Here is a 21,864-nt window from a genome sequence, read left to right on the forward strand (position 1 = left end):
GAGGCGGTGCCAGGACAGCTCTTTAACCATAATCTCAAACTTTTCCCTGCAAGACATGGCAAATCTGTGAAGAGCAGCTGGGCCCTTTTCACAAATGTTCATTCCAGCCCTAGACATACCATTCATCTCTCTGGGAGCTGTACACTCCCCAGCCCTGCCCTGGTACACAGCTCTCAAATGACAAGCTATTTCACCAATCAGGAAGTTTCTTACAAGTAACTCACGGAAAAATCAACTTTAAAAGACCATCTACGTCATCTCTATGTTTGATGTAGTATCTTTGGTCACCTATATTATCCCTATAGTTTAATTTGCCAACAAATATGACTACATAGCCTGGTTAGTAACCTTTTAACCTTCTTCACTGTCCTTTTTATGTTATGGTCTGCTCTATAGTAAGTTTTCCTTTTTATTTTCCCATTAGTTTTATTTCTGACTTTTAATATTAATATTTCCCAATTGATTTGTATTTGTTTGTAGACCGTAATTATATTTGTCAGCTCTGGATGTGTTTTATGTGTTTATAATACCTTGATATCAGTAGTGTTTTAAAGTTTCAAATGTTAAGCAAGGATTATGTACTATGTACTATTTTTTAAAATTTAAGCCTTGTCAGGGGTGCTTAGGTGGTTCAATTGGTTGGTTGAGTGTTTGACTTTGGCTCAGGTCATGATCTTGCAGTTTGTGAGTTCAAGCCCCGCGTCGGGCTCTGTGCTGACAGCTCAGAGCCTGGAGCCTGCTTTGGATTCTGTCTCCTCCTCTCTCTGCCCCTCCTCCCATCCTCATGCTCTCTCTCTCTTTCAATAATAAATGTTAAAAAAAAAATTTTTTTAAGCCTTAAGAAATTTAGTCAAAAAGTAACTATTATATCCTGAGTGACACTGACATTTTGATTTCATAGTGGTATGTAATTTCACTCTGTAATATAAACGATTTGGACACTGTTACCCAGGTTTCTGTTCTTTATGCACTATTGAGAAAAATTAACAAATAATTAAAATCCATGGACCCCACCAGAGAATGAGGGACCTCAAAAGTCAGCAAGCTGTCCAATCCACCTTGAGGCTGTCTGAAGGGCCTAATATTAGAGCAGTAGAGAGGCCAGGAAAAAAAGAGTCAGTATCTTACTATAGAAAAACACCCTTCACTACAAACCTACACATCATCAGCCCCATCACATTTTGTGCCCGTCGTAGGAAACACGGACACCGTGTTTTTAATATATAACTCAACACCATTCCAAGTCCAGTCCAGGTATTGACTGAACTTCCTAAGACAAAATGAAGTGCCCTAAGTCTGCCTAGATTTCAGCACAGATGTTAGTCCTTATTTCATTCTCCTCTTATTCGGAGAGGTCGAGACATCAAGTTCCTCTGTTATAGTTAAGCTCTAAGTATTTACTCATCTTTGCAAACCCAATCAAGCTTTGCCTGTAACAGGCCTTCAGTAAACATTTACTTTTTTAATGTTTATTTATTTTTGAGGGGGAGAGAGAGCGTGGGTGGAGGAGGGGTAGAGAGAGAGGGAGACACAGACTCTGAAGCAGGCTCCAGGCTCTGAGCTGCCAGCACAGAGCCCGATGCAGGGCTCAAACTCACAAACTACAAGATCATGACCCGAGCTGAAATCAGACGCTTAACCGACTAAACCACCCAGGTGCTCCCGGTAAACCTTTCTTGAATGAAAGTTGTTACTTCTTTCCAAAAACAATGTTCAGGGTCCCCATATTTGAAAATGTATCTTCCCTCCTATCCCTTAACTGAGATTTAAAAGATTAGGTGAATGAGTGTATACATTCTATAAAACTGACCACACTCAGCACAGTAATGTAATGCTTATTTTCCTTTTTTAAAGACACTGCTCTGCAAAATTAGACTACTTTCTCAGTTGCACAGAAAATAAGACAAATAAGAAAATAAGACAAAAGTTCTAGTGTAACAAAATTCAAATGTTTAATTTTTTTCAAAACTTAACTATATTAATGAAAATAAATTATATGTAGACCACCTTCAGTATTTGTACATCATCTTTATACAACTATAACAGTGCTTTCAAAAGATATTTTGTAGAGAACTTTAATTTCACAATTAAAACATGTTTTAAAAATGGGGGAACATTAAATTCATCTGAAATATCTCATAATGCAAGAGGTATGCTGTTCTTTATCAAATGAACTGTATTTGTATCCAAAATAACATGGCTTTTAGCTAAATACAATTATTTCTTGTCCATTTCAGTGATTTCCTGGATCCAAAACAAAATCTGTGTATTTATTTCTTTGAAAACATCATTTGTTGAACGTCCTTTCACTGCCATGGAATGGTTTGCCTTCTCAATCCAGTGGATTTTATTGGGAGCTTGCATTTTCTGTGCCACTTTCTCCAACAAGTTCTAAAGGAAAAAAAGAAGAAGATACTAGACTAATAATGCTCTTTTAGTGTTTAATAAGGATTCTCTCTCTCTTTCCTGCACCGCCTATACTGGCATCCGTTCACTAAATATTTATTAAATACTTACTCTACTGACAACTTTCGAGGCAATGGAATATGCAAAGAAATGTCCACAGAAGTGGCAGTCTACGTCTCAGTTACAGCAATACCACAAACAGATCAAGTACTCATTATTGGCAATATATAGTAACATGTACAAGTTATTAACTTTTTCTCAAGAGTCAATTTTATAATTGAAGAGGCTGCTTGAATGTTGAAATGATAAAAACAAATGTATAGTCTAGTAATCCCCAAAACACAAGATTCAGATATTAATCTTTCATTCCCAAATAAGAGTCAAACCATTTAGCAACTCTTTCCAGGCAGATGAATTCTGTCAGTATGCTTATATTTCTCGGTTCTCCAAAGCAACAGGTAACTAAGTCACAAAACTAGCATTAGTCCAATCAGCACCTTTTAAAGAGACTGAAAGCTGCAGGTAAGATCTTGTTCCCAAGATAATTGTCTTTCATTCACTCTCTCATTTACACAAACATCAAGTTGTAAATCACCTTTTCACACATTTCATCTGCTGAACCTGACACAAACAATACAGGATCTTTTATACGATAGAGATCTTCATCTCTAAGTTTATGTTGCTGCTTTGGATGGTGCAGTGGGTATGAAATACAAATGAGACCTCGAACAAAAGCATCAGCATCATCTGGCTCAATATGGCACATTACAGAAGCAGCTGCTCTTGAGCCCATTGAACGACCTAAAATCAATTAAAATTAAGTTCAGTTTGATATATAAACATTCATATAAAGAAGTGGTGATAATATGGCAAATTAGATTTCATTTACTGTTCATCCATCATAACTGCATCACTTAACTCCAAAAGGTGGCAATTAACAAGCTGCGATACCCATAATGGACATCTATAGCTTCCTTATATAGAGCTAAAAATGATCCTAAGTCAAAAAAAAAAAAAAAAAAAAAAAAAAAGGAATTATTTTTCTGAAGAATACTTAAAGATCCTTGTGAAGGAATCATTTTACAGAGGGTGACTCAGAGATATAAATAAAATGAGAGATCTTTGGGTTACAATACATATCTATGAGGTTTAAATCTACTTTAAACATATAAAGTACCTTGATATTACACAAGAAAGTGACTTACCAAAACAAAACAAAAAATCCTTAAATTAGCTTCCTGTCATCAATTAATTTTACTTCTTGATTACCTGTTCCTATATTAATATTAGTAAATTTAAAAGCAAGTATTATAACTTACCGCCAAGGAAAACACCTGTCAATTTGTATTCTCCTAAGGTCTTTAGGTAATTCTAGAAAAACCAACCAAAAAATTATCAATTCTTCTCCTATAAAATATTCGACTGGAAAACCAACATATATTTCCCATCATTACTGAAATGTATGAAAATCTTTGTAAAGACAACCATAAAATCTTAAGGGAGTCTTCTTGAAAGAGGTAACCAGTTCTTTGCATTTCCAATCATGCTGTCACTATCAAATCATATCCTGAGTAATACAGGCAAGTAAGTGAGGAAAAAAAAAAAAAAATCACTTCACCAGTCTAAAAAATTCAAGATTCAGGTACTTAAATATTTTTAAGAATTACATTAAAAAAAGAAGCCAGTAAAAGCTTCCAACTGATACAGAATTTAATAACACTAACGTCTAATTTAAAGCCCTGAAAAATCTATCAAGTTTGAAATAATCTGGATTAAAAAAATTTCAACTTTGTTTTATCCAGGGATTTTAGTTTCAAACTGTGCTATATTTATTTGTACATTCATAGTATGGTAGGCAAATATTCAGAACTATATAATCTGAAGTTATGTCATTCCAGTAAGAAAATTATTATATCACAAATAGCTTCCCTTGGCAGTACCATAGGATATTTATGATGTGAGCATTCATCTCCATGGAAACTGACAGCAAAAAAGAGAAATCCATTATACAGCTTTCAGGTACTGTTGAGTTTCTAAGAATATTCATTAAAAGTTTTTTAAAATAAATAGAATTTGTCTTAAATGTATTAAGAATTTTACAACAGAATTGTTACAAGTAAATATAAAGAAATTTTCTTACCAAAACTGATTTATATGCCTTAATTCTATGTACAATATTAAGGCCTTTACAGGTAAATCTCAGGCAAAAAAACCCATGAGATGCAAGATGGGATGCCAGTGACATCAAATGAGGAAGATTCATATCTCCTGACGCTCCATGTGTAAGAATTATTCCATATGTTAAGCTCTTGTTAGGTACCAAACAAACAGCATCTAGTAATTTATTTCCAAAAGGTATTTTTAATTTAACCTGGAATTCAAGAGAATAAAGGGATCAAAAATTACTTCCTTGCCTATTCAGACAACTGAACAACTATATGTTTGTTTTGTGAGACCCATGATTCACATGGCCTCTAAATAAAAAGCACTATTAACAATAGCTAATATTTAAGTACTTATTGTCAAGTACTGTAAGTGCTTTATATGTATTAACTTATTTAACCTTCCTAATAATTCTATAAGGTACTATTATCCCCTCCATTTTATAGATGAGAAAATGGAGGCACAGCAGGTTAAGTAATTTGCCCAGGTTACATAGCTACTAGCTAGGATTCAAACTCAGGTAGTTTGCTCCAAAAGTCCTTACTCTTAACCACTAATGTTACTGTCTACCACAGTACAAATTGAAAATAAGAAAATTACTCTGGAGCCACATGACTTAAAAAAAAAAAAAAAAAAAGGAACCCTAAAGATGCAGAACATATGAAAATATGTATTACCTCTGTATGATTCATTTTCACTGTTGAGTAACAAACTTAAAGTGCATTACATCTGAGAAGCAAAGGACATCTCCCTGAAAAGAAGATTCTGTTGTGAACGGTGGGTTGGCAGACATGGACATGACATAAGAAGTATGAATGAACACATTCAGCAGCTGAAATAAACACATTTAGAACTACTTCTCTAAGAACTGGTGCCTTTACATATGCATTACTCAATTACTTCCAAGGTTCCTAAAACCATGGGCACCCAGAATTGGTTACAGGGCCAGGTGTGGGAATGGCAGATGTTATATAAGAAAAGCCAATATGATACCTTGACATGGAAATCTTAACAAAATTCATACCAAAGTAGAATGTTGTATCTTGGCATATATGCATATTTTTTCCCTAAGCATCTTTATTTTCAACCAACTATCTTTAACTTAATTTCACAGTATCTTTCCATTAACTTATTTCCTTATCATCATTCAGTTCTTCTTCCTACCCTGCAAGAGAAGTATGTATCCACACCTTTTGTCAGGTGACTTTGCAGAGCATCCCAATATGTACTGTACATACATCTCCACCCTATGATTTGGGCCTTGACTATGAGACACTACATTAACTAATGAAATATATGCGAAAGTTGTAATGTGCCATTTCTGAGCTGGCACATAGCAAATTTCCAGAAGCCCCCTTGAACTCCCATCCCCAGTCATGAGAAAAGCATGTTCCAGGTATTTTTGCTTTTTCAGCCTGGGTCCCAGAACAAAGATAACACGCTGCAGCAGATATGAACCCGAAAGTAAAGTCTGGAGTCCAGCCTCATCCAGCCAAGATCTAAGCCACTGAAGAACCAAAAATGCTGGCCTGAAGAACCCAAGAGCATGAAATGTTAGGCCACTGAGATCTGGGGACTGTTACACAGCATTCCTTCCTATGGAAGAGATCTCTTATTATTCAAGGTATAACCAACACCAAGATCTCCATTATCCATCTATTTTTTCCTGTTAACATTTATTCATTCATTCATTCATGGAATAGAGATAATAACACAGTTCAAAGTTCAAAAGGTACCAAAAATATACAGTGAAGTGTCCCTCATTCCATTTTTGCCTTGCTACCCAGATCCCTTCTCCAAAGTCAACCAATATTACCTGCTTCTTCTGTATCTTTCCAGATATTTTATGCATATATACACACACACACCCCTTTTTTTAATAAACTCATATTTTTCTGAATCCCCCACCACCTAACATACATCTTTTGTTTACTCTTTTCTCTATACAATGAGCTTCTTTCATTGTGTTTTATGGCTGCAGAATATCCCAAGGGAAGGTTGTGCATGATATATTTCACCAACCATCACTGACACTGATTCTAATCTTTTGCTAAAATGCTGCAATGAATGGTATGCACCTTATTTTCTCACGTGTGTAGACCAATTGTAATAACTTTGTGGGAGAGGAACTGCTGTATCAAAGGGTATATTCACTTGCAATTATATTTTTTAAGGAATACATTCGATTTCTGAATAGGTAATATTTGCATATGTTACAAAATTTTTAAAGGACAAACATGTAAATAGTTAACCCTCCTCAGATTCTTTTCCTCCAGCCATGGAGTTTCCTTTCCCAGAAGTAACCACTGTGACCAACTTATTTTTTTTTAAGGTTTGTTTGCAGGGGTGGGGGGAAGGGGGCAGAGAGAGGAGGAGAGAATCCCAAGCAGGCTCCATGCTCAGCATACAGCCCGATGGGAGGGCTCGATCACCCCCTGGCCCCCTGAGGTCAGGACCTGCGGTGAAATCAAGAGTCCAGGCGCCCCCACTGTGACCCGCTTACTATCTTTCCACACGTGTGTGTTATGTGTGCAGAAAAGTTTTCTGACTTGAGCCTGAGGGGAATCGGTCTGGCTACAAAAATCCTCGGGTTTCGGTGGGGGGGAGGAGGAGAATAAAGGACTTCAGGCTTCAGCGTCCCTGCCTTCAAAAACACAGCCCCCTAGTTAACTGTACCTGAGGTCCCCTGGTTCAAAGCTCCGTCCTCTGTTCTCCCAAGAGCCTCCCGCCTTCTAGTGGGAGAAGGCAGTCACCCAACAGTGTGAAACCGGGAAGGAGATGCGCACATCTAATTACCTCTGCAACAGATTTCACCTAGGTGCATCCCCAACACCACTTCCTTCGCTGGCAGCTGCCAGTTTGTGTGTTTTGCATTCAATTGTTCCACACTGTTCCTTGCTGCAGGTTTAGAATTACGCTGTTTGCTAAGAACCTTTGCCTTCCGGACCCCACTACTTTACTGCTATCGTTTCCTTTCCCATTCTCTCCATCATTTGAATTTAAGTCTTCTAAAAAAAAAACCCCTTTACCGTAATTTTAGTGAGATTCCAGGAGCCAGTATTCAATCCACTTTCTTGGCCTAGAATGCTCTACTCTCCCGAAACCACCTGGATGTTTGGGTTCCTTCGGAGAAACTCTACGGCCTGCCAGGTTTCCGGATGAACAGTCCACTCCTCACAGCTGGTGCCCTTGTTCTCCACCGGCTACTTCGGTTACCAACGAAACTGTTCCGGGATACGGTGCAACCCGGTCTCCGCAGTCTGGGTTACGACCTCTGGTTTCGCATTCGGACAGGGCAGGGCAGGGCAGCAGTCTGGCTCTGCCCCAGGGTCTTCAACTGTAAAAGGAGAGCCACAGGGATACCCTGAGGACGAATCTGCAGTCTCCGTACTTCGCGAGCATTCCGGAGGGACTTGTGCGACGACCACGAATACCGGGGGCGCAAGAGGCGATCACGTCTCGTGCTCAAGGACCGACACGCCACGACCACCCCAACTTCCAACCGAAAAACTGCGCGGGCATCGTCCAGTGTGTCCACAGCGGTGCGCTGGAGGTCACGGGCGAGCAAACACGTGAAGAGTTCAAGTCTTCCGGAGGCCGATGACCTGGCCGGGTGGGTGCACACCAGACAGCACGCGGGACCAGGGCAGAAATTCGGAGCGACCCCCCACCTCCCCGCCAAGAATTTAGGGTTCCAAGGCACCTGTGAGAACCCTCTCGTGCACTCAACTGGCGCGCGTGCGCGGGGTGCGCGGTGGCCGCCCCCCGCCCCCGGGGCCCGGCGCGACCACCTCACAGCTCCGGCAGCTTCGGCTCTCCCCGCCCGAGCCGTCCCCTCACTGCGGCCTCCCCAGCGGCCAGGAGGGCGAAACCCCGGCGGTCGGGCCCGCGGGCACCGCACTTACACCCAACGCCTCACGGAGGCGACCAGCAGCCGTCGAGGGGCGCCGGCCGCGAGCCCTAATGTTTCAGACGGGGCCGCCAGGCGCGCCAGCACCTTCCTCTGGAGGCCGTCCCCCACCCAGCGACGCCAACCGCCGCCGCCGCACTTACCGGGCCCGGGAAGGTGGCCGAGACCGCCTAGCCGTCCGCACTCCCTTCACGGAACAAACTACCACACTCGAAGCGACCGCCTCGCCGCACCCGCCAGCCCGTTTCGCATAGGCGCACGCGCGCGCAGACCCCGCCCCCCGGGCGCGCGGGCGGGCGCGTAGGGCACGCCGGGAGCGGGAGTTTTCCAGCCGCTTCCGGGTGACTGGGGCGGGGGTTGCTCGCTAACAAGCTGGTGGTGGGTGGTGAGTGACTTTCAGTCCCTGCCTCACCCAATGACTCCCTCCACGCTGGACCGTTCCCCGTGTCCCAGCCGCTCCATTTCAACAGTGGCACAGGTCAATGAACGTGGAGTCAACTCTGATTATTCATTTTCTCACACCAAACAATCGGCCAATGCTGTTGACTCTATTTGCAAATATATACAAAATCCAACCACTGCTCATACTTCTGCCAGACTGGTCAGAACCCCCACCCCCCACGCCTATCAACTCTGCCTGGATTACAGAAAGAGTCTACTAAATGGTCTCTTGTTTCCACCTTTACTTCCACCTCTTTGCTACTTGAACAATTCAGCAACCAACTAGACCCTGTTGAAATGTAAACACCTTCTCCAAACCTTCCAGAGGCTTCCCATCTGTCTCATAACTAAAGCCAAAGCCTTACAATGACCACTAAGGTTTTATATTGTTTACACATATTTTTTGTTTCAAGTTTTTATTTAAATTCCAGTTAGCTAACATATATTGTAGTATTAGTTTCGGAAATAGAATCTAGTGATTCATAACTTGCACTTAACACCCAGTATTCATAACAAGTGCCCTCCTTAATGAGCATCACCCATTAGATCATCTCCCATCCGCTTCCTCTTCAGCAACGCTCCGTTTGTGCACTGTAATTGAGAGTGTGTTTTATGGTTTGCCTCTCTCTTTCCCCCTATGTTTATCTGTTCTTAAATTCCACAAATGAGTGAAACCATATGGTATTTGTCTTTCTCTGTCCTGACATTTTGCTTAGCATAATATTCTCTAGCTCCATCCACACACTGCAACTGTCAACATTTCATTTTTTTTATGGCTGAGTAATATTCCATTGTATATACACATACCACATCTTCTTTATCCATTCATCAGTGGATGGACATTTGGGATATTTCCATAATTTGGCTATTGTTCATAATGATGCTATAAACATCATGGTGCATGTATCCCTTTGAATCAGTATCTTTGTATCCTTTGGGTAAATACCTAGTAGTGCAATTGCTGGATCAAAGGGTAGTTCTATTTTTAACTTTCTGAGGCACCTCCATGCTATTATCCAGAGTGGCTGCATCAGTTTGTATTGTCACCAACAGTGCAAGAGGGCTCCCCTTTTTCCACATCCTTGCCAACACCTGCTGTTTTCTGTGTTGTTAATTTTAGCAATTCTCACAGGTGTGAGGTGATATCTCATTGTAGTTTTGATTTGTATTTCCCTGATAATGAGTGATGTTGGGCATCTTTTTCTGTGTCTGTTAGACGTCTGTATGTCTGTCTTCTCTGGAAAAATGTCTGTCTGTGTCTTTTGCCCATTTCTTAACTGGATTATTTACTTTTTGGGTGTTGTGTTTGATTAGCTTTGGATACTAACCCTTTATCCGAAATGTCATTTGTAAATATTTTCTCCCATTCCAAAGGTTGTCTTTTAGTTTTGCTGATTGTTTCTTTTGCTGTGCAAAAGCTTTTTATCTTGATGAAGTCCCACTAATTCATATTTGCTTTTGTTTCCCTTGCCTCTGGAGACGTGCCTAGTACAAAATTGGTACAACCAAAGTCAGAGAGGTTGCTGCCTGTACTCTCTAGGATTTTGATGGTTTCCCGTCTCACATTTAGATCTTTCATCCATTTTGAATTTATTTTGTGTGTGGTGTAGGAAAGTAGTCCAGTTTCATTCTTTTCCATGTTGCTGTCCATTTTTTCCAACACCACTTATTGAAGAGACTGTCATTTTTCCATTGTATATCCTTTCCTGCTTTGTCGAATATTAGTTGACCATTTCTGGGTTTTCTATCCTGTTCCATTGCTCTGTGTATCCTTTTGTGACAGTACCATAGTGTCTTGATAACTATGACTTTGTAATATAACTTGAAGTCTAGGATTGTGAAGCTTCCAGCTTTGCTTTTCTTTTTCAAGTTTGTTTTGGCTATCCAGGGTCTTTGTGGTTCCATACAAATTTTAGGATAGCTTATTCTGGATCTGTGAAAAATTCTGGTGGTACTTTGACAGGGATTGCATTAAATGTGCAGATTGCCTTGGGTATTATAGACATTTTAATAATATTTGCTCTTTCAATCCATGAGCCTGGAATGCTTTTCCATTTCTTTTTGTCCTCTTCTATTTCTTTCAGAAGTGTTCTATAGTTTTCAGAGTTCATATCTTTTACCTCGTTGGTTAGGCTTATTCCTATCTATCTTTTTCTTGGGGGGGGTGCAATTGTAAATGGGATCTATTCCTTGATTTCTCTTTCTGCTGCTTGATTGTTGATGTTTGGAAATGCAACCATTTCTGTATGTTGATTTTGTATCCTGTGACTTTACTGAATTCGTGTATCAGTTATAGCAATTTTTTGGTGGAGTCTTTTAGGTTTTCTACATAGTAGTCTGCAAATAGTGAAAGTTTGACTTCTTCCTTGCCACTATGGATGCCTTTTATTTCTTTTTGTTGTCTGATTGCTGAGGCTAGGACTTCCACTACTATGTTAAAAAACAGTGGTGAGAGTGGACATCCCTGTCTTTTTCCTGACCATAGAGGAAAAGCTCTCAGTTTTTTCTCATTGAAGATGATATTAGCTGTGGGTCTTTCATATATGGCCTTTATGAGGTTGAGGTGTGTTCCCTCTATCCTTACTTTGTTGAGGATTTTTGTTATGAATGGATGCTGTACTTTGTCAAATGCTTTATCTGCATCTGTTGAGAGGATTGTATGGTTCTTATCCTTTCTTTTATTAATATCATATACATGTTGATTGATTTGCAAATATTGAACCACTTTAAATCCCAGGAATGAATCCCACTTTATTGTGGTGAGTAATTCTTTTAATGTAGTGTTGGATTCAATTTGCTAGTATTTTGTTGAAAATTTTTGCACCCATGTTCATCAGGGATATTAACCTGTAATTCTCATTTTTGGTTGGGTCTTTGGTTTTGCAATCAAGGTAATGCTGGCCTTGTAGGATGAATTTGGAAATTTCCCTTCTATATATATATTTTGGAACAGTTGGAGAAGAATAGGTATTAACTCTTCTTTAAATGTTTGGTAGAATTCCTCTGTGAAGCCATCTGGCCCTGGACTTTTGTTTGTTGGGATATTTTTGATTACTGATTCAATTTCTTTGCTCGTTATCTGTCTATTCAAGTGTTCTATTTCTTCCTGTTCCAGTTTTGGTAGCTTATATATTTCTAGGAATTTATCCATGTCTTCTAGATTGCCCAATTTGTTGGCATATAATTTTTCATAATAGTCTCCTTATAAGTGTTTGTATTTCTGCAGTGGTGACTGTGATCTCTCCTTTCTCATTGATGATTTTATTTATTTGCGTTTTTTTCTCTTTTCTTTTGATAAGTCTGGCTAAGGGTTTATCAATGTATTCTTTCCAAGAACCAGCTCCTTATTTCATTGATCTGTTCTGCTGTTTTTTTCTTGCTGTTGTTGTTTCCATATCATTTATTTCTGCTCTAATCTTTATTATTTCCCTTCTTCTGCTGGCTTTAGGATTAATTTGTTGTTCTTCTTCTAGCTTCATTAGGTGAAAGGTTAGGGTGTATATTTAAGATTTTTCTTTTTTTTTTAATTTATTTTTTCAGAGAGAGAGAGAGAGAGAGAGCAGGGGAGGGGCAGAGAGAGAGAGAGGAAGAGAGAGAATCTGAAGCAGACTCTACACTGTCAGTGTAGAGCTCAATTTGGGGCTCGAACTCATGAACGGTGAGATCATGACCTGAGTCAAAATCATGAGTTGACTTAACTGACTGAGTCACCCAGGCACCCCCAAGACTTTTATTGCTTCTTGATGTAGGCCTGTATTGCTACATACTTCCCTATTATGATTGCTTTTGCTGCATCACAAAGGTTTTGGACTGTTGTGTCTTCATTTCCTTTTGTTTCCATGTGTTTTTTTAATTTCTTCTTTAATTTCCTCATTGACCCATTTGTTCTTTAGTAGGATGTTCTTTAACCTCCATGTATGTCTGGTCTTTGCAAATTTTTTCTTGTGGTTGACTCTACATTTCATAGTGTTGTCATCAGAAAATATGCATGGCAGGATCTCAGTCTTTTTGTACTTGTTGAGGCCTGAGTTGTGACCTGGTATGTGATCTGTTCTGGAGAATGTCCTATGTGCGTTCAAAAAGAATGTGTACTCTGCTGCTTGAGGACGAAATGTTCTGAATATATCTGTTAAGTACATCTGTTCCAGTATGCCATTCAAAGCCATTGTTTCCTTGTTGATTTTCTGCTTAGATGATCTGTCCATTGATGTAAGTGGGGTGTTAAAGTCCTCTACTATTGTTGTATTATCAATGAGTTCCTTTATGTTTGTTCTTAATTGTTTTATATATTTGGGGGCTCTCAAGTTGAGGGCATAAATATTTACAGTTGTTAGATCTTTTTGTTGGATAGACCCTTTTATTATGATATAGTTCCTTTCTTCATCTCTTCGTATAGTCTTTGGTTTAAAATCTAGTTTGTGTGATATAAGTATGGCTACTCTGGTTTTCTTTTGACATCCATTTGCATGAAAGATTGTTCTCCATCCCCTCACTTTCAATCTGCAGGTGTCTTTAGGTCTAAACTCAGTCTCCTATAGGCAGCATATAGATTTTTTTTAATCCGTTCTGGCACCCTATGGCTTTTGATTGGAGTATTTAGTCCATTTACATTCAGAGTAATTATTGATAGATATGTATTTGGTGCCATTTTATTACTTGGTTTGTCATTGTTTCTGCAGATATTCTCTATTCCGTTCTAGTCTTTGTAACTTTTGGTCTTCCTTTCCCACTCAAAGAGTCCCCTTTAATATTTCTTGCAGGGCTGGTTTAGTGGTCATGGACTCCTTTAGTTTTTGTTTGTCTGAGAAACCCTTTATCTCTCTTTCTGAAGAATAGATTTACTGGATAGTGTATGCTTGGCTGTATATTTTTCTGATTCAGCACATTAAATATATCATGCCACTCCCTTCTTGCCTGCCAAGTTTCTGTGGAGATATCTGCTACTAACCGTATTTGTCTTCCCTTGTAAGTTAAGGACTACTTTTGTCTTGGTTCTTTAGGATTTTTCTTTATTTTTATATTTTGCAAATTTAACTACAATATGTCTTAGTGTGGGCCCACTTTTGTTGATTTTGATGGGAGTTCTCTGTGCCTACGGGATTTGCATGTCTGTTTCCTTTCCCAGATTAGAGAAGTTTTCAGCTATAATTTCCTCAAGTAAACCTTCTGCCCCCTTTTCCATCTCTTCCTCTTCTGGGGCTCCTATGGTATGAATGTATGGAGTTACTGAGTACCCTGGGTCTACATTCATGATCTAATATTTTTCTTTCCCTGTTCTTTTCAGCTTCATTATTTTCCATAATTTTATCTTCTACATCACTTATTCATTCCTCTGCCTTTTCCATCCTTGTGGTCATTACACCAGTCAGTTTCAAATCTTGGTTGTTGCATTTTTCATCTTGGCCTGCCTAGTTTTTATGTCTCAGAAGTCTGCAGTAAGGGACTCCCTAATGTCTTCTTTGCTTTTCTCAAGCCCAGCTAGTATCCTTATGATTACTGCTTTTAATTCTGGATCAGGCATATACTTATATCTGTTTCAATTAGATCCCTGGCTGTGGCCTTTTCTTGTCTGGGATGAATTTCTCCATCTTGGCATTTTGTCTAGGTCTCTGTCTTCTTCTTTGTGTTAGGAAAGCCTGTTTATGTTTCCTGTTCCTGAGAGTAATGGCTTTATAAAGAAGAGGTCATATATTCCCCGGGGCCTGGCACTCCAGGAAGTGTCTCTGGTGTATGCTGTGTGCACTCTGCTGCTGTGTTTTGGCTGCTCTTTCCCTCAGGTCAGTCCTCCGCAGAGCTTCTCCTTGCCTGAAGTGGGGAGTGTTTTAGGACCTTGGCCAGAGTGTGGCAAGTTTCAATTAGGTGTGCTCTGGTCTGGTTGTTAAAAGAAACCTGATGCTGTTTCCACTAAAGCTGAAGCTTTGCAGAACTCTATGCTCAGTAGATGTGGTGCATGTGGAGGTGTTTGTGCTGGTCTTCTGAGGCAGGGGCCTGTTGCACTGGTTCTCAGGCACACTTACCAGAGAAAAGCAGCACCTGCAGAATGCAAGGGGACAGGGTTTGGTGTAAGCAGTTTAGGCCGCCAGTATTGGCAATTGTGCTGCTTACTGAAGTTAGTTTATGCTGAAGGGTGGGGGAGAGAAATGGCACCAGCCCCCTTCCACTCCCCAGAAAGGGGAGTTTGTGACCATCACTGCCTGGGAGGCCCTTCCAGAAGAGGGAACAACCTCCATTTGTGTGTCTCAGGTGTCCCTCACATCCCTGTTTCCACCCTGTCTGTGTCTGGGCCCTCTGCCCACACAGTAATGCAGTGCACCTGTGTTCTATCCCAGGCAGGCTGGCTGAGTTTTAAAACTCCCAAGTTTTAGGGACCCGATGTGGTGCGGACCTATGCTGGTCCTCTGCGGGAGGATCTCACCACTCTGAGGCTGGTGCAGGCTTATCCCAGAAGGGCAGTTTCCACCAAAGCACAGGGGCATGGAGTTTGGAGTAAAGTGCAGCAAAGAGCCAGTGTCCAGGTTAGCTGTCCTCAGCAGGTGTCTCTGCACCTATCCTGAGGGGTGGGGGAGTGAAATGCTGCCCACTGGCTCTTTTTGTTCCCAGAGAGCCGATGCTTCCTCTCCCAGATGCACTCTCAGAAGAGGGGACCATCTCTCCCAGTGCATCCCAGGGAACCCTCAGATTGGGCTGTCCACTACGAGGCTATCTGCCCTCCTTCTCCACAGGAGCACTGCAGTGCCCTCCAGGCTCTACGCTGGCCACACCACAGACCTCTAAAACTCTAGTCTTTGAGCCCTGCTGGTTGTAGAATCTCACAAAAATCAGCCCCTCTCATTTTCCTAGTCAATGGCTTTGGGGAAGTGTTTTCCTTGTGCAATATCCTGTGCGCTCCTCTCTCTCTCTCTCTCTCTCTCTCTCTCTCTCTCTCTCCTCTCTCCATGAACAGGGCTCCCTCCCCTCTGCAGCCTCTTCAATCCACTTCTCCCCCAAACCACATCTCCACACCTCCTACCTTCCACAATGTGGCTTCTTCTCTCCCTGTAGTTGTGCAGTTTGTTATTTCAGTCCTCAGGTTGATTTCTTGGGTGTTCAGAACGATGAGGTATTTATCTAGCTGTGTTCAAGGAAAAAGGCAAGCCTAGGCTCTTCCTACTACTCTGCCATTAGCTCCTCAGTTTTATGTTGTAAACAATAAGAACTCAACTGACTAATTTAACAGATTGAAGCGAAGGAGAAATTGTCTTTCAGGATCTTCTAGGTGGCCTAAAAATTAAATTTACATAAGGCAGATCAACAGGAGAAAAAAAAAACCCCAAATTTTATTACATACGCACAGAGGCTCAATTATGAAATTGAGACCTGAAGAAGTGACTGAGGCAGCCAGTTTGTCTACTTTTTAGACAAAGAGACAATAAATCTGTGAAGAACTGACAGGACAAAGAAAACTTTGGGAGCTTCAATTAGTAAGGAATTCTAAACAGAATTTGGGTGTGGAAGTAAGTTAGTAAAAAGTAACAAGGATTGTTTACACAACTTTCTCAGCTCTAAGTTTCCCATTTCTGGTGATAAGGATGACTCATTACCTCCTTGTACAGGGAGGGTATCACTCGCATGGGAAATTCATTTCTTGCTTTCAGGGGGGCAGAGGAGGCTCTGAGTGTCCTGGTTGTACTGGCTGTCTCTTAAGTATGAGAAATGAGATGATTCATTTTCAGAAATACCAAATGAAAGCTGTGCTGTCTAGTTAACAATAGGTTTACAACGTATTGCAAATACCTACCAACCCTTCCCCCACAATGGAGTCCCACACCCTTAGACACGTCCGGGTTCTCCTTCCCCTCTCCATTCCAGGGACTTATTTTTTTTGCGAGCTTTGCGATGAGCATGCGCCAAAGAACTGAAGTCTCTGCAGCACCTCAAGGAACGTACCTTTGTTCCAGTCTGAATACTTTTTGCCTTACGGGGCATGGATGACATCCGGGCAAGGCTGTAACCTCTGCAGTGCTCCGCTAATGAGGGACGGGGGGGGGGGGGGACTTGCACGCTAGGCGACAAATTGTCTGCTGTAACTGCCCTGCATGTGCCTGTCCATCAGACACCTGCTCTTGCGAAAGCATTGATTAAGGCCTCCCTCGACTGCGCTCTGCGTCTCCCCATCCCTCCTTTGGGTCAGTGGGCTTATTTCTCACATTAAGTAAATTTATTTAAAATAATCAATATGCCAAAGTGGCACGTCTGAAGGCAGTCTGTCCTTGGCTCCTAAAAGGCCAAATTGGCTTTACTGAATGACTCATGAATTGGACAGCATCCTGTTGAGCAAATGAAAGAGAGCTCCATCAAGCTACAGGAGAGGAAAGGCTTTTAAAGGTGGGGGTGGGGTGGAGAGAAGGCAATTATTAGCAAGTAATGCATTATTTTAGGCAAGGTCCTCCTCCTAAGGGGAATGGACGGGGTCTATCAGTAAACTCCCTAGTGCTGTAGTGCTGACCAAGAAGTTCCATGTTGACTGGTTAAAGGTTACATTGGTGGTGATCGGGGATAGAAACTGCAGTTAAGTTAGTGTTAAGTCTTGGCTTGCTGACGTGGGGTTTTAATATAAGTGACTCCATTTGGGGCCTGTGGTTTTCTTTTTAACGGTATGATCAGTCCTATCATTTCTTACCTTTCTATTTCCCACTGGTCACCTTCCCTGGCTCCTTGCACCCAGGCCTCTTTGGTATCGTCACCCCCGAACCCACCAGACGGGGCCCCCGTATAGGGCTTTTGCCCTGGCTGTTCATCCTCCAGTTGATGAAGTTTGAAGTGTTGGGGTTCAGAGCCATCAGCCAAGAAAGAATTCTTGACATGTCTTTGGGGCAAAAAGGTGGTTTTATTAAAGCACAGGGACAGGACCCCTGGGTAAAAAGAGCTTCCCGCAGATTGTGAGGAGTGACTGATTAAATATGGGGCAGATGGGGGGAGGTAAAGTCCAGGGAAGTGTCCAAAAGGGTTTTCATATGCTAAAGAAGACTCATAGGATCCAGGATCCTGGAGGCCTAGCTACTGTTGAGCTAAAGTTGCTTTTCCCTCTGGCAAAGCATTAACATTAAGACACAGGGAGTTCCTGGAGAAACAGTCTACTTTGCCTCCGTCAAGTAATGGGCTGCAGGTTATAAGGAAATTTAACTTTATCTACCATTTCCTTCTTGCCTTTGTTCCCCACCTCACAGTGGTAACCCAGCATCTCGGTGGCTTCTTCACTTACAAGTCATTCTCTCATTGCGGCCTTCCCTCATCCCCTCAGCCACACTTCCTGTCCTTCTCTCCTTATTACCTAATATACTGTGAATGTAGCTGTCGCCTCAGAGAACTGTAAACTCTCCATAAAGGCAGGGTGTTTTGTTGTTATGCCTCGAATCTCCTGTGTGTGGGATCATATATTTCTTGAATGACTAAATCTACCCCAAGCCTAGGGCAGATGGTAACTTCCCTCTTTTCTGTCACTCGTTTGTGCATGCGTGCCTGTGTGTGTGTAGTTCTATGTAGCTTGATCACGTGATATGTTCGGGTAACAGCACTATAATCAAGATACAGGACCGATGCATCACAAGCATCCCTCACACCACCTCTTATAGCCACATCCTTTCTCCATATCCAGGATTCCTTTTTAAGAAAAATGTAACATAAGACTGTGGAAATGTAGCTGGCATGCCGGGGTGCAAGAGCAACTGACTCTGGGGAGTCCCAAACCGACCAGGCGCAACCACTCACCATTGACAAAACCCAAAGGCACAAAGACAAGTGGTGGTGAAGTAAGAGAGGAATTTATTTCCATGAGGCCGACACCCGGAAGACCACAGACTAATGGCTCAAAGGCTGTCACTGAAGTGCCAAAAATATTTCCAGGCTTATATGAGGAAATGTGGGGCAAAGGTCAGTGGTACATGCAGGTGGGCAGTGAAGGTCTGGTGGGTCTTTGTCTTGAAGTCAATGATATGGGGTCTTGCTGGCTCAGGAAACCCCTTATTGCCTGAGGGAGTACTTTTGGTTCCCATCTGGGGGTGCTTTGCCCTCAGGGTCTTTTTCCAGAGTGAAGAGAAAGCTGGAAGAAGAACTTAATCAATTAGAAAGTTTGAGTTCAGGGGTGGTTGGGTGGCTCAATCAGCTGAGCATCCAACTCTTGATTTCTGCTCAGGTCATGATCTCATGGTTCATGGGTCTGAGCCCTACATTGGGCTCCATGCTGGCAGTGGGGAGACTGCTTGAGATTCTCTCTCTGCCCCTCCTCATTCATGCTTGCGCTCTCTCTCTTCCTCTCTCAAAATAACTAAATAAACCTTTTTTTTTTTTAAAGAAAGTTTGAGTTCAAAATGGAAGTAATGAAAGTCCTCTTTCAGAAGGAGATCCATGGTGTATTGTGGTTTTCTTCTTTCTTTCTTTCTTTCTTTCTTTCTTTCTTTCTTTCTTTCTCTCTCTTTCTTTCTTTCTTTCTTTCTTTCTTTCTTTCTTTCTTTCTTTCGTTGTTCTTTTTTTGTGATGTCAACCGTAGGACCATTTTGCTATAAACCCTTGATGGGCAGGGTAACTCTGGGGACACACCAAACTTCCCTCCTCTCACACTGCACGAAGCATTATGACTACAGGCATATATTCCTATGATCCTTGTATTGTTGAGTGAAAAAGTAAGTTGCAGAAAATGTTTTTTGGAGAAGGAAAACTGTATACACATTTATATGAGCATATGAAGCTTTCAATTCACTTTCTCATACCCTAATTCAAAGGCTCCCTCTGAAAGTCTGGTTTAGAGAACTGGCCCGTGAGACTTGCCAAGTTTCCCATCTATCAACGGGTCACACATTCCATGTTCATCAACCCAAGTCATTCCTCCTGAATTCCTTACTGCAATCTCAACTCTCCTCATGTACACATAAACAAAAGATTTATAAGGCAAGCAGAGGCATATTATGAAAGCTATCTTGTCAGCACCCACTTCTCACTTATTTTTACAACCAGACATGGTGTTCAGAAGGGGAATCCCTGCTATGCTGATGTGTCATTGGAGGCCCAGGGAACACACACAGGTCATCTGTGGCAGTGCCATTGTGATAGATTGAAATGACAATCTTCTCAGACTGAGGGGGAAAAAGATTTGTACAATGAGAAAGACATGTTCCAGAAACTTTTAGGGTTGGTATTTTTTAGTAATAACTCCTAAGGCTTTATTCATCAGAGCCACAAAGTGAAGGAATAATAATTCTTCAGCCATTTCAGCCACTAAAGTTTTTACTACTAGTATAATGTAGAGATAGCCTCTTTGCTGATTAAAAATATTATGTTTTGTGTTTTGTCACTAATCTCCCTGGAACTGACCTTTGGTGATATACTGTGTGCAAGCTATCCAGTTGCTTTCCTTCCATATATGGGTATCTGTGATATTGTGAATTTTAATAAGAAATATATATACATGGTCTTAATTCCCATTTCTGGCACAGAGCTCCTAAAACCCTTAGAATTTCCTAAGAGAGTGATAATGTGTCTTTTGTTATGGCAATGAGGTGACTTTTGTAAAGTAGCTAGGATGGTTGCCAAGAGAACAAATCATGTTAGTGGTTTAGAACTTTTAACCCCACCCCCAATCTCCTTGGGAGGGAAGAGGGGGTTTGAGGTTGAGTCAATCACTAATGGTCAGTGATTTGACCAATCATGCCTCTATAATAAAACCTCCATAAAAACCCAAAAGGACTGGGTTTGGAGAGTTTCCAGGCTGGTGAACCAGAATCATGGGCCACTGAACCCAAGCGCATAAGCTCCTTGGTTGGGAATCTCACCCTATGTGTTTCTTTAGCTATTAATTAATATCCTTTGATATCCTTTGTAACAAACCAGTAATCTAGTGAGTAAACGGGTTTCCTGATTTCTGTGAGGCTTTCTAGCAAATTAATTGAACCCAAAGAAGGGGTTGTGGTAATCTATGATTTATAGACAGCCAATCGGTCAGAAGCAAGGGTAACAACCTGGATTTGGGATTTCAGTCTGAAGTGGAGGGCAGTCTTATGGGACTAAGCTCTTAACCTGTGGAATCGGATGCTATCTCAAGGTAGATAGTGTCAGAATTGAGTTGAATTGTAAGATACCCAGCTGTGTCTGAGAATTGCTTTGTGGTGTGGAGACCACCCCTCACATTGGAATTTGTACTAGAATCATTAACACCCTCCTGTCCTAGCTCCCTGCACTGTATTGTGCAACCTTTCTCCAACCTTTCAGCAGTTCTTGATTGCAGATAGAGTTTCCACATACACGTGGGGCTGGGTCTGTTTATGCATCACTATTCTGCTATTGTTCTATATTTCTATCCCTGCACCAACATCACATGGTGATGAATACTATAGCATTATAAAAAGTTTTGCTGCGTAGTAGGGAAAGTTCTTATAATTCATCCTTCCTCAAGAGTGTTTAATTTTTCTTGTACTTTTCAGGCCCATACATTTTTAAAGAAAAAGTTTGAAAAGTTCCACATAAAAAGGGGCAGGGCATATTTTGGTTGGCATTACACTGACTATATACCAGGTTGGGGGGAGAAATAACATCTTTAATATTGATTTTGCCAATCCCTGAACGTGTAATATTTTTCAATTTAATTAGCTTTTTTTTTCAAGTTTTCATAATTTTCTCTTTAAAAGTCCTGTCCATTTCTTGTTAGATTCAATTCCTCAAGTATGCATTTCATACACTTTCAAGCACAGAGGTTGATGTGGGGCTCGAACTCATGGACCTGAGCCTGAAGTCAGACGCCCAACTGACTGAGCCACCCAGATGCCCCTTTCTTTATTTTTTTAATGTTTATTTATTTTTGAGAGAGACAGAATGTGAGCGGGGTAGAGGTAGAGAAAGAGACAGACAGACAGACAGACAGACAGAATCTGAAGTAGGCTCCAGACTGAGCTGTCAGCACAGAGCCTGACACGGGG

General features: G+C 41.2%; 1 protein-coding gene across 4 annotated transcripts; it reads right to left on the bottom strand.

Annotated features, from left to right (window-relative positions):
- Positions 1-1,927: 1,927 nt before the first annotated feature.
- TEX30 (testis expressed 30) lies at positions 1,928-8,709 on the bottom strand. Of its 4 annotated transcripts, none has more exons than XM_047081685.1 (7): positions 8,623-8,709; positions 7,599-7,906; positions 5,247-5,320; positions 4,547-4,777; positions 3,726-3,777; positions 3,002-3,207; positions 1,928-2,391 (listed from the first exon to the last, which is right to left on the bottom strand). In XM_047081685.1, the coding sequence occupies exons 3-7, from the start codon at positions 5,259-5,261 to the stop codon at positions 2,218-2,220; spliced, it is 678 nt and encodes a 225-aa protein (XP_046937641.1). In that variant the 5' UTR covers positions 5,262-5,320; positions 7,599-7,906; positions 8,623-8,709; the 3' UTR covers positions 1,928-2,217. The 4 variants fall into 4 exon arrangements, with proteins under 4 accessions (XP_046937641.1, XP_046937652.1, XP_046937660.1 ...); XM_047081696.1 differs by having other exon boundaries at positions 7,599-8,116; positions 8,623-8,703; XM_047081704.1 differs by lacking the exon at positions 7,599-7,906 and having other exon boundaries at positions 8,623-8,699.
- Between the last annotated feature and the right edge of the window lie 13,155 nt (positions 8,710-21,864).

Source organism: Lynx rufus, unplaced genomic scaffold, assembly GCF_022079265.1.
Source record: "Lynx rufus isolate CCGP_SWC_20201006 ecotype Redwood Valley unplaced genomic scaffold, mLynRuf1.p SCAF_1, whole genome shotgun sequence".
NCBI classification, from domain to species: Eukaryota; Metazoa; Chordata; class Mammalia; order Carnivora; family Felidae; genus Lynx; species Lynx rufus.

Coding starts and splice junctions, on each gene's coding strand:
- TEX30 (XM_047081685.1), bottom strand. Junction 3,778..4,546: donor AGGCATATAAATCAGTTTTG/GTAAGAAAATTT, acceptor TGGTTTTTCTAG/AATTACCTAAAGACCTTAGG. Junction 3,208..3,725: donor GACAGGTGTTTTCCTTGGCG/GTAAGTTATAAT, acceptor AATTGATTTTAG/GTCGTTCAATGGGCTCAAGA.